At 37.3% G+C, this 16,322-nt stretch overlaps 1 protein-coding gene across 3 annotated transcripts in view; it reads left to right on the top strand.

Moving 5' to 3' along the window:
• LOC106881787 (DNA topoisomerase 3-alpha) overlaps positions 1-16,322 on the top strand; it is a 66,621-nt gene that overhangs the window by 19,798 nt on the left and 30,501 nt on the right. Inside the window, exons 1-8 of one of the 3 annotated variants that reach the window (XM_089341296.1) lie at positions 1,864-2,092; positions 5,674-5,807; positions 7,575-7,650; positions 8,396-8,504; positions 9,928-9,979; positions 11,263-11,354; positions 13,613-13,783; positions 15,473-15,518. In XM_089341296.1, coding sequence (XP_089197422.1) covers positions 1,967-2,092; positions 5,674-5,807; positions 7,575-7,650; positions 8,396-8,504; positions 9,928-9,979; positions 11,263-11,354; positions 13,613-13,783; positions 15,473-15,518 — 806 coding nt within the window. In that variant the 5' untranslated portion in view covers positions 1,864-1,966. Of the gene's footprint in view, positions 1-1,863; positions 2,093-5,673; positions 5,808-7,574; positions 7,651-8,395; positions 8,505-9,927; positions 9,980-11,262; positions 11,355-13,612; positions 13,784-15,472; positions 15,519-16,322 lie in introns of those variants that run through there. The other 2 variants (XM_089341297.1, XM_089341298.1) reach the window with 2 other exon arrangements.

Here is a 16,322-nt window from a genome sequence, read left to right as displayed (position 1 = left end):
ATGGTTGTTTGTGGAAGACCAGAAGTCACCCATGCATACCAGACTCCCCTCTCCACACCACCAACGTTATGCAAGGGAAAGGCAAAGGCGAATATAACTTGGCACCAGTGACGTCGCAACTCGTTTCTACAGCTGAGTGAACTGGAGCAACATGAAATAAAGTGTCTTGCTCAAGAACAGAACACACAGCCTGGTCCAAAATCAATGTGTGTGTGTGTGTGCATGTATATGTATGTATATATATATATATATATGTGTGTGTATGTATATGTATGTATCAATGTATGTCTGTGTATTTGCTTGCATGTATCTAAACATCATGTGATGGTCGTAAATGAGCATCATTGTTATGCAAGTGAGGTTGTTCATTTGCAGTCTTCCATGAAAAAAAAACATGTTTGAATCTAGGGAAATATTATGTCACTTGGAAACAGGTGAGGTTGGTGAGAGGAAGAACATCTGGCTGTAAAAAATTTGTCTCAACAAATTCCCTGTAACCCATGCAAGAATGGAAAAATGGATGCTAAATGACGATAATCCTTTCTACTATAGGCACAAAGCCTGAAATTGGGGGGAGGGGGCTTTTTGATTACATTAGAAATTTGTGGGGAGGGGGTATTTGATTACATTGACCCCAGTGTTTCACTAGTACTATATTTATCAATAATCAAAATAATAATAATAATAATATATATTTATCTATAATATAAAGCTGAGAATGTGTGTCTGTCTGTTTGTCTGTGTGAATCCCTACAACTTGAGAACTACGCCACCAATTCCATTCAAATTTTACACGTGCCTTACTTAGGGTCCATGTAGTGTCATAGGACAAAAAAAATTTTCAACTTCTTGCAAAGTGCGAGCCCAGAGCAATATAATCTCTCCTCCACTATTTCAGTATTACGTGTCAAAAGTGAAACAATAATATATATATGTATATAGAAAATCGATGTTAAATGATGATAGTATATATATATATATATATATATATATATATATATACTATCATCATTTAACATCGATTTTCTATGCTAGCATGGAATGGATGGTTGACGGTAGCTGGCAAGCCAGAAAGCTGCATCACACTTCAGTTGTTTGTTTTAGCATAGTTTCTATGGCTGGATGACCTTCCTAATGCCAACCACTTCATAGGGTGTAGTCGGTGGTTTTTACATGGTACAACAGCACAAGTGCTTCTTATGTGGCCTGAGCATGGATGCTTCTTATATCGTGCCCGCATGGCTGTTTTATGTGTGTGTGTGTTTGTCTCCCACCACCGAATGACAACCGGTGCTGGTGTGTTTACGTCCCAGTAACTTGGTGGCTCAGCATAAGAAACCGATAGAATAAGTACCAGCCTTAAAAAAAGTACTGGGGTTGACTCGTTCTTCAATGTGGTGCCCAGCGTGGCCGTAGTCTAATGACTGAAACAAATAAAAAATTTTAAATATCCATTTTTCTGAGAGTTATGAGAAACAAAGAGGAAGAGTGACACATCTGACGAGGTTCGCACAAAAGAAAACCCTACAACAAAAACTTGAAAGGCAATACATAAGATTTTACACCTTTAAAATATAAATTTGCCACAATTAAATTACAGAAGACCGTAGTTAAAAGGAATGAATGAACAGGTGTGTTTACTAATAAAACTAAAATTTACTAAAATGACATTTGACGAAGTTTTCGTAAACATACTTGCAAAAGAAAAAAAAAAAACAGAAACCGAGATTATTCAAGATATTAAATAAGAATTATTATTATTCTTAGCCGTGTCATTATGATTGAATTCATCATTTAATTTTATCAAGTGAAAACAGAATATTTACAATTTTCTTTTTACGTAAGTGTCCTGAAACTAGCTTTGCGTAAATTGCCAAAATGGCGCCAAACGTGTCGACAAATTTTAACCTTTGGAATTAAACACGAAAATACAAAATAAACTTTTTAAAATGATGACTCGAAGAAAATGGTAAATCTATCTACCAGATTACTTAACGCAGTTTCAACAATGACAAGAATATTAAATGTCGCTGAAAAGAACGATGCAGCTAAATCATTGGCAGAAGTTTTATCGAGAGGCAACTTTCGACGGGTAAGTGAAACAGTTCGATTCCACCTGATCCCGGCGATGATCTCTTTTAAACTATGGCTTAGTTGGGCGAGGAAGGGTTGCAATCACGATCTTTTTTATGCCTGGGTGGGAAAATCCACGGTTCATGTATTATTATTTGTGACAGATCAGCCCTAGTCATGATCTTCGATTAACGGCATTCCGACGAGGCATAAGCACACTGGGCTGTTGCCCGAGTGAGAGGGGTTCACGGGTCTAGGAGCCCATTTCTAACGACTGATGTTTTGTAACTTCCTGTCAAATAATATAGAATCCAGTGCATTGTTTTAGATTAGGACTTAATGATGCTAAAATGGCCGATTCCAGCCGTGATTATCGCATCTGTTTCATATGTGCAGGCAACCGAAAACTACATTGTCTAACTTGTACTTTTCTAAAACGGTAGATGTGATTCAAGTGAGATTTGGCTGCGATGTCTAACAGATCGATTATGAAAAAGATTTCTTCTAATGGCTTGTAGGTGTTTAGTTGTTCTTGCTTAACTACACCTGGTCAGTTCTGATCGACCTATGGTTAAAATTATTTCAACTGTAATTTTCCTGAGGTAAAATTGGCTAATATTTTTGGCATGTCGAACAGCTTTCATTGTATAGTCTCTTTCTCCTTGACTCGCTGTCAACAAATGACAAAAATAAATGCTCTCATTTTGCTTGTTAGGGTTCTAAAAGGCAAAATCCCGCTGAAATCAACTTCGGGTTTCACCCTTTATGGTCGATGGAATAACTTTTGGGGGCCGATTTTAGTCGCCTTCAATTTGGGGTCTTCTGTTTACATTAGAATCCACCTAGTTCGTTACCGCAGTTTCCGAATAGCCTCCCCACCCTTTAGTTCGTCTTATTTTGAGTGGGGATCTTGTCAATCTCAGTCACAGAAAATCCTTTGAGGGTTAATATCTGATTGCATTGAAACAAGAAAATACGTAGTACCTTGTGAAAAAGAAGACGGTGAGAAAGAAAGTGAGCCATACAGAAAAAAAAGAATGCACACTTCCTCAATTATATGTTGCGTCAGCAAAGGGTATTCCTACAGGCATTCCTTCGATATTGGTCTATAGAGTTTCCAAATAAGGTAATACCTCCCCATAGCTAGACATGTGTTTCATAGGTTGGAAACAAACAATATTGCACTTGCAACACACACACACATCTGCATGTACAATAAGCTTCTTTCAGTTTCCATCTCCCAAATCCACCCACCACTCTTTGGTTGACATGGTGCTATAGTACTAGACACATGCTCCAAATGCCCACCCTCATCTTTCTAATGTAGTATTTCACCATGACTAGACATGTTTTCATGGGAAATTGGAAATCAAGAACACAGCTTTTATGGTGATGAAACCCACAACCATCATGTGATCTCAAAGCAAGGAGACAGTAACATGCACACACACACACACACACACATACATATGTTTCTTTCAGTTTCTGTCTACCATATCCACCCACAAGGCCTTGTTTGGCTTAGGGATACTGTGGGACTGAACTTGAAACCATGTGGTTGTGAAGCAGAATTCTTACCACACAGTCATACCTGCACCTATCAATCATTGATAATACTGATCAAATTGGTAAGGAAAATATTCTGAAATGTGTTTATTGATTTTTCTTTTTTTTTTCACTGATCCCATTTCAATATATAAGACTTAAATGGGCCATTCATATTTATTTTGTGTCTTCAACAACAGTGTCACTAATCATAGGTTTCAAACAGGTGCTGTGACTTCAGATCTTCCTCAGTTTGTCTTGCTCATGTTTTCTTTGGTGCGTTGTATTGGATTCTGCAGTGCATTGGTCACTGCCAGCACAAAGGTTGGTGTGGTAGTCCTTTGGTGCTCAACCTGCAGACATAGCCAAACCAGTTTAGATTACCTCACTGATTTATCTGTAATTAGCTCTGTGATGTGTCTATCTTTAGCCAGTAAACATATTCACAAACATAAATGGATATACTCATAGGAGACAGGCTTCTTCACAGTTTCTGTTTGCTGGGTTTCATATACAAGGTATCAAGATATGTGTCAACCCAGGGAGGAGCCCCTTGAATAGGGAGTTTAAAATGGTATGCTTTGATATAAGGACTTTAAAACGATTCTGTTAGATGAAGTTTTATATTTTATATACTTTTATTGGATTTTCTGGTGTATAAGTTGTAAATTTTTCAGACCAATATTTACAGTTCAAAAAATGAGAGGTCAACTTATACACCAAGACAATCTTAGGAAGACCAAAATTTCCATGTGAGGTGCAGCAGGATATCGAACGATAAAGACAGTGTTTGAATGTTTACACTATACAGTATGTCAACTGTGTATGCTGGAAGATAAGGTATGTAAGGATTGAGAGAATGTGTATATTAAAGAATATATAGTGTATATTCTGGCATGTGAGCTGAATTCTTCAGACCAAAATTTACAACTAAAAATGCTAGAGTTGACTCAATATGCCAAAACTCTGGAAGACCAAAACTTCCATGTGAAATGCAGCAGGATTTGGAAAGATAGCAACAATGTTTGGATGCTTACACTACATGTTTAAAATAGTACATTTTGATATAGGAGACCTGAAAATGATTCTGTTCGATGAAGTTCTATATTTTATACTTCTGAAATTTTTGGCATAAAAGTTCTAAATTTTTCTAACTAAAATTTACAGCCCCCAAAAAGGTAGGTCGACTTAGCCACCAAGACGAATTTGGAGGACCAAAAATTCTATGTGAAATGCAACAGGATTTGGAAAGGTAGTGATGATGTTTGAGCATTTACACTGTATGTTTACACTATGTATTATGTTGACTTGTGTGCTGGAAAATATGGTATGTAAGGGTTTTTGAGAAGATGTGAGTACATGTGCTTCAGAGAATGTGTCATCATCATCATCATCGTTTAACGTCTGCTTTCCATGCTAGCATGGGTTGGACGATTTGACTGAGGACTGGTGGACCAGGTGACTACACCAATCTCCAATCTGATTTGGCAGAGTTTCTACAGCTGGATGCCCTTCCTAATGCCAACCGCTCCGAGAGTGTAGTGGGTGCTTTTACGTGCCAATGTGTACCATATTTTCCAGCATACAAGTCAAATTTTTAAGACCAAAATTTGTAGTCAAAAAAAGGTATGCTGACTAATAACAGCAAGACGATATTGGAAGACTTAATTTCATGTAAAATGCAGTAATATTTGGGAATTTAGTGATGTTTACACTACAATTTTACAATGCTATGTTGATTTTTATGTTGGAAAATATGGTATGTAAGTGTTTGAGAGAATATGTGAGTACATGTGCTTTGAGCGAATATGTATTTGAAAGAGTGTGTACTGTATTTTCCAGTCGAAATGTTTTAGAGCAAAATTTACTGCCAAAAATAAAGGTCAGTCAACTTATACACCTAGGGATAACTTTGGAGGACCAAAAATCACATGTGAAATGCAGCAGGATATGGAAAGATAGTAATGAAGATTGAATGTTTACCGTATATACTCTGTCAACTTGTATGCTAGAAAATACAGTAATTATTTCAATTTCTTAATTTTTTTATTTTAGAGAGACGGACGTTCTGTGTACAATAAGATTTATGAGTTTGAGTACAATCTTTTCAACAAGAATTGCATAATGAGCATGACCTCTGTGTCAGGTCATCTTTTGGGCATGGAATTTATTGGTTTGTATAAAAAATGGTAAGTTGACAATTCCATTCCTTCGATCATCTGATGTGACAGATTTTGTTTTCTGTTACATGCCTCTGGTCACTCTCGCTTCCATAAATTCATCCCTGTTACCCTTTTCCTGTATGTCATTGTCCCCTTTTTTCTTGCATGAACCCTTTCCCTTACATGCACTACTTTAATCCTCTAGTAAGCATTATTCAGATCAAAGAACTTACATAACACTTTTGAGATCAACCCATTATTGGTTTCAAATTTTGGCACAAGGTCAGCGAGTTTGAGCAGGAGACAAGTCGATTACATTGATCCTCAACTCCTGTGCTCAACTGGTACTTATTTCATTGACCCTGAAAGGATGAGAGGCAAAGTCAGTGGAATTTGAACTCAGAATGTAAAGATGGATGAAATACCACTAAGCATTTCGCCCGGCATGCTAATGGCTGCCATTTCACAACTTTAGATCAACATATGATTACTCTTTTACTTGTTTCAGTCATTTGACTGCGGCCATGCTGGAGCACCGCCTTTAGTCGAATTAAATTGACCCCGGAACTTATTCTTTGTAAGCCTAGTACTTATTCTATCGGTCACTTTTGCTGAACCGCTAAGTTATGGGGACCTAAACACACCAGCATCGGTTGTCAAGCGATGTTGGGGTGACAAACACAGACACACAAACATATACACACACATAAATATATATATATATATATATGACGGGCTTCTTTCAGTTTCCGTCTACCATATCCACTTCTCATGGCTTTGGTCGGCCCAAGGCTATAGTAGAAGCCACTTGCCCAAGGTGCCACGCAGTGGGACTGAACCCAGAACCATGTGGTTGGTAAGCAAGCTACTTACCACACAGCCACTCCTGTGCCCAAAAACAATTTACAGAAAATTTGTTTATAAATCATCATTATTGTTGGTTTTAATAACAACATTTTCTGTGCTTGGATGGGTCGGACAAAATTTACGGAGGCAGATTTCTAAGGCCAAGCCTCACCTGTTTCCAAGCCAGTTAATATTTCCCCTAGCCCTCAGTGGCTGGACATGTTTTCAGGGTGGATTGCAAATGAAAGACAATTCTTGTGTGGTAGTGATATTTGTTATCATGATGTCAAGAGAAGGAGACAAACACACACACACACACACACACACACACACACACACACACTCTCTCTCCCATGCAGACACACACTTTCACATACATGCACATATGCTTTCTCCTGCACGCATACACACACACTCAAACGCACAGATAGGATTTTGTTTTAATTTCCATTGTCAAATCCACTCACAAATCTTTGGACTGGGGTTATAGAAGAAACAAGGTGCACTGTCGTGGGACTGAACCTGAAACCATGTGCTTGCAAAGCAAACTTCTTGACCACACAACCATGCTTGTATCTGTTTGTGTGTGTGTGTGTGTGTGTGATTCCTCTCCATTCTTGTTTATTGCTCTATTCCTGTCCTCTTTCCCTCACATACTCTGTCCATATTCACCCGGAAACGGGTGAAGATTGGACACAGGAAGAGCATCCGGATGTAGAAAATCTGCCTCAGCAAACTCTGTCTCATCCATGCAGCATGGTAAACTGTATTACTGTTATTATTATTATTATTATTATTATTATTATTGTGGTGAGGAGGAGGAAAAAGATGATGATGATTGTGATGTGATGGTGATGGTGGTGATGATAATGATGACGGTGATGATAATAATCATGATGATGGTGATGATGATGATGATGATGATGTCATTGTTGTTGTTTATTTCAGGACTATGTGTAACCCTGTCAGTTTATTTGAGGCTACCATTCAGAAGTACTGTCCTCCAGATTTTCTTAATATAAAGGTATGTTTTGATATTTCCTTACACAAAAATGTCTTCTATTATTACTGATTCCTTAATTAACTCTCCACACCCACAACATTTGAATCTTGGTTGGGTGGCAGGGTACATGATGTTGTTTAACCCTAGGTTCTACATGAATGTTCTATATGAATGAGCTGTCCTGCTTATAATCAAAGACATTCCAGTCATGACAGTCATGTCTTTCGTATTCTTCAAACATAGTGTGTGTATATATATATATATATATATATATATATATATATATATATATATATGTATGTATGTATGTATTTTAATTTTTTTTATTTATGCGCCCTTTTACAGCCTAGCCAGGCTCATGGGCCCGGTTTCCCGGTTTCTATGGCGTATGTGCTCCCCCCAGCTGGACGGGACGCCAGTCCATTGCAGCGTTACTCAAGAAACAGGAAGAAAGGGTGAGAGAAAGTTGGGGCGAAAGAGTACAATCAAAATTTCATTACCCCTAACTGTGGAAAACAGTTTTACATACCAATCTACCTTTTGTTGAAGAATGTCATGTTTGAAACTATTTTCTATTGAGATACATCATGTATATTGAGGCAGTGTGATCTGCAGAAAATAACAATTCTGATTTTTTGGTAGATATTCAACAACATTACTTGAATAATCATGAAATTTAATTTCGCATTTAAGCATTTATTCTGTTAATTTAAAACTTAATTCTTATTACTTTACAATTCTTTATCTTTTTTCCCCATTCTCCTAGAAAACCCTGGAAGAAGAGGTACGTAAATCTCAGATATTGATTATCTGGACTGATTGTGATCGAGAAGGTGAAAACATAGGCTTTGAAATTATTCAAGTCTGCCAGGCAGGTAAATTTTTAATGACTATTTTAAAACAGTTGCTCTCACAAAGAGCAAACTTAACATTTAAACTGGCCCAAATATTTTACTTGTTTTAGGTTCAAACTGGACATATCTGGCCTCTTACACTTATCCTACAATGTCATTCTAAAAACTAACCAATCACATCATTGAAATTTTGATAATGTATGATTAATTAATAAAACAATGTGAATAAATAATCATCACATTCTATAGAGTAATCTGAACGCTAAAGGGTTAAACCAGCTAGATCAAGCCCAAATATTCTACTTGTTTCATGTTGAAACTGGTCAGATCTGGCCCCTCACACCTCCCTACAATGTATTTCTAAAACTAAATAACCACATCATCAAAATCTCAAAGCTACGAGATAATGCAGGATTAATTCAAAACAATATTAATCCATAAGCTTTACATTTGACAGAATAACATGATTACTAAAAGGTTAATTAATGATGAATTGTTTTGCTAAAAGTTGAACTGGGAGATACATTAAACCTCTAAGCCAAGTAAGCCACGGTAGGATTTGAACTCACAGAGTGCTGGAGTAAATGCCAAAAAGCTTCCCATCTAAAGATTGCATAAGTCCATTGTCCACAAAAACTGGCACTCTCTCAGTTACGATATTGAGGGTTCCAGCAGTCAAATGACTGTAACAAGTAAAAGAATTTATTTTATTATAAATGCACAACAACACAACAGAGGAATCGACGTAAGCTTAAGATAATAAACCGTGATAGGTGAACCTCGATATGGTGAGTGACTACTGTATATATATATATATATATATATATATATATATATATATATATATATATATATGGAGGTGCATGTCTCAGTGGTTAGAGTTTGATTTGTGGACCAGGCTGTGTGTTGTGTTGTCATCTTGTTGAACAACTGCACAGTCAATTTGTGTATAGTGTTAAAATGTTTTGGTTGGCATTAGCTCATTTCCTCCATAAAATCGATGCCTCCTGTACAGGTGCACAAGTGTACCATATGTCAGATGTCAGAATGATTGCAGAGAAACATGAAATGAAATGTCTTGCTTAAGAACACACCCTATTCACTAGGTCATGTACCTAGTGGTTAGGGTGTTGCAGTCACACACACACACATATATGTTGGGCTTCTTTCAGTTTCTCTTTGCCAAATCCATTCACAAGGCTTTGGTCTGGCTGGGGCTATAGTAGAAGAGTCTTGCCCAAGGTTGCCATGCAGTGGGATTGAACTCTAAACCGCATGGTTGAAAATCAAGTGTCTTAACCAAACAGTTATATCATTTGCATTTAAGTCTTAGCAGTTAATTCATTATCCCTTTAAAATTAAAAATTTCATCTTAATGATCTTCAAAGTTGCGGAAATATTTTCCAACAATGTCATATGCTTTTTATGTCTTTTGTTTTAACAGTGAAACCTAATATAAGCATTTACCGGGCAAAGTTTTCAGAAATAACTCCACAGTAAGTACACAAATCTAACTTGTATTTCCTCATTTCTGTCTCTTTCATTATCATCATCATTTAGTGTCTGTTGTCCATGCTGGCATGGGTTGGACGGTTTGACCAGGGCTCTGCACAGAACTCCTGACTGATTTTGCATGGTTTTCTATGGCTAGATGTCCTTCCTAATGCCAACCACTCCGAGAGTGTAATGTGTGCTTTTATGTTCCACCAGCATGGGTGCCATTTATGTGACACCGGTATTTGCCACAACTGCAATTTTACTCGGCTTGATGAGTCTTCTCAAGCATGACATAATGCCAAAGGTCTTGGTCATTGCTTCTGTGAAGCCCAACACTTGAAAGGGACTCAGCCACTTTTCCTGTGAGGCCTAACACTCGAAAGGGACTCAGCCACTTTGCCTCTATGAAGCCCAACACTCGAAAGGGACTCAGCCACTTTTCCTCTATGAAGCCCAACACTCGAAAGGGACTCAGCCACTTTTCCTGTGAGGCCCAACACTCGAAAGGGACTCAGCCACTTTGCCTCTATGAAGCCCAACACTCGAAAGGGACTCAGCCACTTTTCCTCTATGAAACCCAACACTCGAAAGGGACTCAGCCACTTTTCCTCTGTGAGGTCCAACACTTGAAAGGGATTCAATCACTTTTCCTCCATGAGGCCTAACACTCGAAAGGGACTCAGCCACTTTGCCTCCATGGGGCCCATTGCTCGAAAGAAACTCTACCACTTTTGCCTCTGTGAATAATTATCATATTGGTTTTAACTTTTGGCACAAGCCCAGCAAGTTCTGGGGAGTGGGTGAGTTGATTACATCCACCCCAGTATTCAACTGGTACTTGTTTAATCAGCCCCAAAAGGATGAAAGGCAAAATTGACCACATGGTTCCGGGTTCATTCCCACTGCGTGGCACCTTGGGTAAGTGTCTTCTACTATAGCCTCGGGCCGACCAAAGCCTTGTGAGTGGATTTGGTAAATGGAAACTGAAAGAAGCCTGCCGTATATTTGTATATATATATGTTTGTGTGTCTGTGTTTGTTCCCCCAACATCGCTTGACAACCGATGGTGGTGTGTTTATGTTCTCGTAACTTAGCGGTAGAATAAGTACTAGGCTTCCAAAGAATAAGTCCTGGTGTCGATTTGCTCGACTAAAGGCGGTGCTCCAGCATGGCCGCAGTCAAATGACTGAAACAAGTCCAAAAAAAAAACGAATCGATTGATAGATAACTATAAATTTTTAATACAAATGGCTTCTCTTAAAATCTTTCCATTTTTTGACAGAGCTGTGAATCGTGCCTGCCAAAATCTTGTTGCTCCTGATGAAAATGTTTCTAGAGCTGTTGATGCTAGAATGGAGCTTGACCTTCGAATTGGTTAGTAAATCTTTTAGCATTTAAAACTAATTTGGTTGGCAAAGTCGGTAGAATTTTGGAAGAGCTTTTTGGAAAAATAACTTTTTGCATTCATTAAGATACAGCATGAATATGTAGTTCCTCAAATTCTTTTTTTTTTAAATACTTTTAATCAATTTTAAAAATAATTAAAAATTTTTGAAAGAGATTTTATTAACCCATTTTAACCCACTGTCCTTAATTAGAAGAGTTGTATTCGGTTTGTTTACTGCAATAAAGGTTAACTGATGTAAAATAGTGCTTGTTGTATTTATTTAACCATTGTATTTGGTTTATTTACTGCAATAGTGGTTAACTGGACGCTACCATATGTTTGTTAACTACGTTCAAAATTTCGACAGGGTTAACTGGGTTAAAATGACTATGACTTTTTTTTTTCCCATTTGTTAGAATATGACTCTGACCTTCATCATGTTGGTTCTAGAATCACCATTTAAGGCAAGTAGATATTTTCTCTGTCATCTTAATGATTTCAAATTTTGGCACAAGATCAACATGTAATCAGCTTACCAGGGGGTAAGTTGATTACATCAACCACAGTGCTCAACTGGTGCTTATTTTATTGACTCCCCCGAAAGGCAAAGTTGACCTTGGCAGAATTTGAACTCAAAACATGAAGACAGATGAAATGCCACTAAGTATTTTGCCCAGCATGCTAACAGTTCTGCCAGTGAGTCACCTTTTTCCCCGTTATCATAATAATTGTTTCTATTATAAGCATAAGGCCTGAAATTTTAGGGGGGGGGGGCAAGTGAGTTACATTGGCCCACAGTGCTTGACTGTACTTATTTTATTAACCCTCCCCACCGAAAGGATGAAAGGCAAAGTCCACCTTGGTAGATTTTGAATGATCATGGTGTCTAACACAGACAACTAGTGAATTTTATGGGAAGGGGATAATTGGTTAGATACAAGGGGGTACTGAAAAGTTCCTGGCTTTAAGGATTTCATGAAAGGCCTGGTTGGAGCTCTTTTATAGGGCTTAGAAAAACTGAAGGACTGCTACAAGTGTGTGAATTGGGAGGCGGGGGGGAATGTTGAATAGAATCATAATTAACTGATCCCCCTATATTTTCTTTTACCCAAAACCAGGAATGTTTCAGCACCCCTCGTAGATTCAACAGTTGCTGACTAGGACATATTTTATTGGCCTCCACTCCACCTGAAAATTTTCTTGGAGGAGTATAAGCTATGAGATAGACCTAAGTACTGGATTGGCCCTTATTGATCCCATCATCATTGTTTAACCCTTTCGATACCAACCTGCCCGAGACCAACCCAGATCTGTAGTACAAATGTCTTGCTTTCAAAAGTTCTGAATTAAAATCTTCCACCAAAACTTAGTCTTAATTTATGTTCCTAACACCATCTTAATAATAACAAAGATATTTTACTAAATTCTTCATTAGCATTCAAACTGGCCATATCTGGTCAGAATATTCAAAACAGTTTTATGTTGAAACCAACCAGATGTGGCGTCTCTCCTCAACCCTCCAAAGTTATTCTAAAACTAAACAATCACATCATTGAAACCTCAAAGCATGGTTAATTCAAAACAACATAAATAAACAAACATTACATTTGACAGAGTAATCTGAATACTAAAGGGTTAAAATTAATTGAAATAAACATAGAGTATCTCAACAGAAATAGGTTAACAAATAGGCTAACATCTGTTTTCCATGCTGGATGGTTACAGGGGCCAATGAACCAAAGGAGTGCACCAAGTTTCAATGTCCGTTTTGGCATAGTTTCTTATTTCTTTATTGCCCACAAGGGGCTAAACATAGAGGGGCCAAACAAGGACAGACGAAGGGATTAGGTCGATTACATCGACTCCAGTGCGTAACTGGTACTTAAATTATTGACCCTGAAAGGATGAAAGGCAAAGTCGACCTCGGTGGAATTTGAACTCAGAACGTAATGGTAGATGAAATACTGCTAAGCATTTCGCCTGATGCGCTAACAATTCTGCCAGCTCGCCACTTTGGCATAGTTTCTATGGCTAGATGCCCTTCCTGATGCCAACCCCTTTACGGAGTATACTGGATGATTTTTAGGTGGCACTGACACTAGTGACATCACCAAGTAACAGGATGCCTCATCTTTGCAAGATGTAGTATTGATAATTGTATGGGGTGAACACAGTATTGACTGGTGCCACCAGTTAAACCCTACCTCAGACAATTATGATTTTGTTTTTCTATCCTCATACCTAGGTGCGGCCTTCACTCGTTTTCAGACACTACGACTTCAGAAAGTTTTCCCTGAAGTCCTTGCTGAACACCTTATTAGCTATGGCAGCTGTCAGTTCCCTACCCTGGGCTTTGTTGTCGAACGCTACAAGCAGGTCGAAGCCTTCATTGCTGAACCATTCTGGAAGTTAAAAGGTGAGTCTAGATTACAGTCACTTGTCAAAAACAAATGTATTACTCACAGACAACTTCTGTTCCCTCACAAGATGGAAGTGTGCTTTGGTGTGGGAGGGGGGGGCAAGATATATCTGTGATCTGCCTCTTGGTCAATGTCGAGCATTTTGATTAGTTACCTCGTTTCAGTGTTATTATAACTTCATCAGTGAAGTATACTTTTCCAAGTACAGTTGAGAATCTCTTGTCTGAATTTCCTGGGATCACAAGTGTTTCAGATTCTAGATTTTTTGGGGTGATTTCTGAGTATTTTTATATCTGAATCTATAAAATACAACAACTTAGGAATGAGATCTAAATCTAAACTACAACATTTATTTACATTTTGTAATATAGTTTATACATATATCCTAAATGTAGTTTTGTATAAATTTTTAATAATTTCTTTTGTACATAATACCATGAGAAAAGTACAAAATCAGTCCTCACCTATGACATCATGTTTTGATTAAATAGAATACAAATCTTCCATTTGTATTTTATTTTTTATTAGACAGGTATCAGGTTTTATGTAAGGTATAAAAACAAAGCATTTTTGTTGGTAATTCTTATCAACAACTTTTCCTGTGATCATGATTTGAGAAAACATACAGCAGTATGGTAAAGATTGGACATATTCTCTTGTGGGCCAGAAATGTAAAATAAAGTTTATTATAAACAACACGAACACTTTGCAATTTAATAGCTTCCAATGTGATACCTGTTAAACAGAAATTATTTTTATCTAATGAAAATTTAATAAAATCTAATCATAAGTAAGTGAACTTATGCTAAATACAACTAAACTGGAAACCTCTTTCCCCTGGCTATATCAACAATTCTGAAAACTTTTAGGTGCGAATTTTACATGAGTAGAAACTTTTTTTAACAAATTTTATCCTGAAAATCACCTGCATAAATTACACTGGTGCACAAATTACATGGGTTTTTACGGTACTTTTTAATGATATATTCTACAAATACCTTTCAGATGGTGTAACTTACAATTATATTGGAATTTAATGTGTAAAAATACAAAATTGGTGAATGCTCACAATCATCATCATCATCGTTTAACGTCCGCTTTCCATGCTAGCATGGGTTGGACGATTTGACTGAGGACTGGTAAAACCGGATGGCAACACCAGGCTCCAATCTAATTTGGCAGAGTTTCTACAGCTGGATGCCTTTCCTAACGCCAACCACTCATGCACATTTATATTAACACACATCAATTTTCTCCAAAATTAAACTTGAAATTTTGAAAAAATTATAGTTATGTGCTATGTGTCAGTATGTGCCCACCAATTTCTTTGTTTTTTACATTAAATTTGAATATAATTGTAATTTACACTTTGTGTTTGTTGAAAATTTCATTAAAAAATACCCATTTTTCTGAAAGTTATGAGGAAACAAAGTCAACTTGTATGAATTACCCAAAACTTCTTTCCCTCCTTTTGAAAAAAAATTTCACCTCAGTTTTCCATATAACCAGAATCTACATTATGTGAAAGGAATTTGTAAAGAATTTCATTAAAAAAATATCCATTTTCCCTAAAATTTATGAAGAAATAAAGTCATTGTAGTGGGGAAGCACACATTTGTAGATATGCCAAGTTTGTAATGAGATTTATATCAGCTCTAATAGTTTTCAAATATTTATTTTGCCAGTAACTCACAAAATTGATGACGTTGTTGCAGAATTCACTTGGCAAAGGTAAATACGGTTTTACTTTTGATGTTGTTGTTATTGTTTGTATTAATGTCTGACCAACCTTGAAAAGACATAAACCTTTTGATGCAGACCTGTCTGAGACTGCCCTTGGTTCTATGATATGAATTCCTTGCGTTAAAGTGATCTGAATTTAAACTTTCCCTCAAAATTTCATGTTTTGTTTATATTCCAAACACCAGTTAGATAATCCTTTCTACACGAGGCACAAAGGCCTGAAACACCAGTTTAACCCTTTAGCATTCATATTATCCTGCCAAAATTAATGCTTTTTTATTCACATCCATCCATCATCATCATCACTTAACATTGTTGTCCATGCTGGCATGGGTTGCATGGTTTGACTGGATTGGCATGCTGGAAGGCTGCACCAGGCTCCAGTCTGGTTTGGCATGGTTTTCTACAGCTGGTTGCCCTTCCTAATGCCAACCACTCCGAGAATGTAATGGGTGCTGTTACGTGCCACCGGCATGGGTGCCATTTGTGTGACACCAGGGTGCTTTTACATGCTAATTTGCATGACACAAGTATCTGCCACGACTGCAATTTTGCTTGGCTTGATGGGTCTTCTTCTCAAGTGCAACATACTGACAAAGGTCTCGGTCATTGCCTCTGTGAAGCCCAATGCTCGACATTGTTTTGAATTAATCATGCATTATCTTGTAGCTTTGAGATTTCAATGGTGTGTTTGTTAAGTTTTAGAATCACAGTGTAGGGTAGCTGTAAGAGGCTGAATCTAGCCAGTTTGAACATAAAACACCTGGAATATTTGAGCAAGATAAGGGTTAA

This window comes from Octopus bimaculoides, chromosome 24 (assembly GCF_046866305.1).
Source record: "Octopus bimaculoides isolate indiv1 chromosome 24, ASM4686630v1, whole genome shotgun sequence".
Taxonomy (NCBI): Eukaryota; Metazoa; Mollusca; class Cephalopoda; order Octopoda; family Octopodidae; genus Octopus; species Octopus bimaculoides.
The sequence above is the reverse complement of the archived record's forward strand: the minus strand, read 5'-3'. Positions and strand labels throughout refer to the sequence as shown.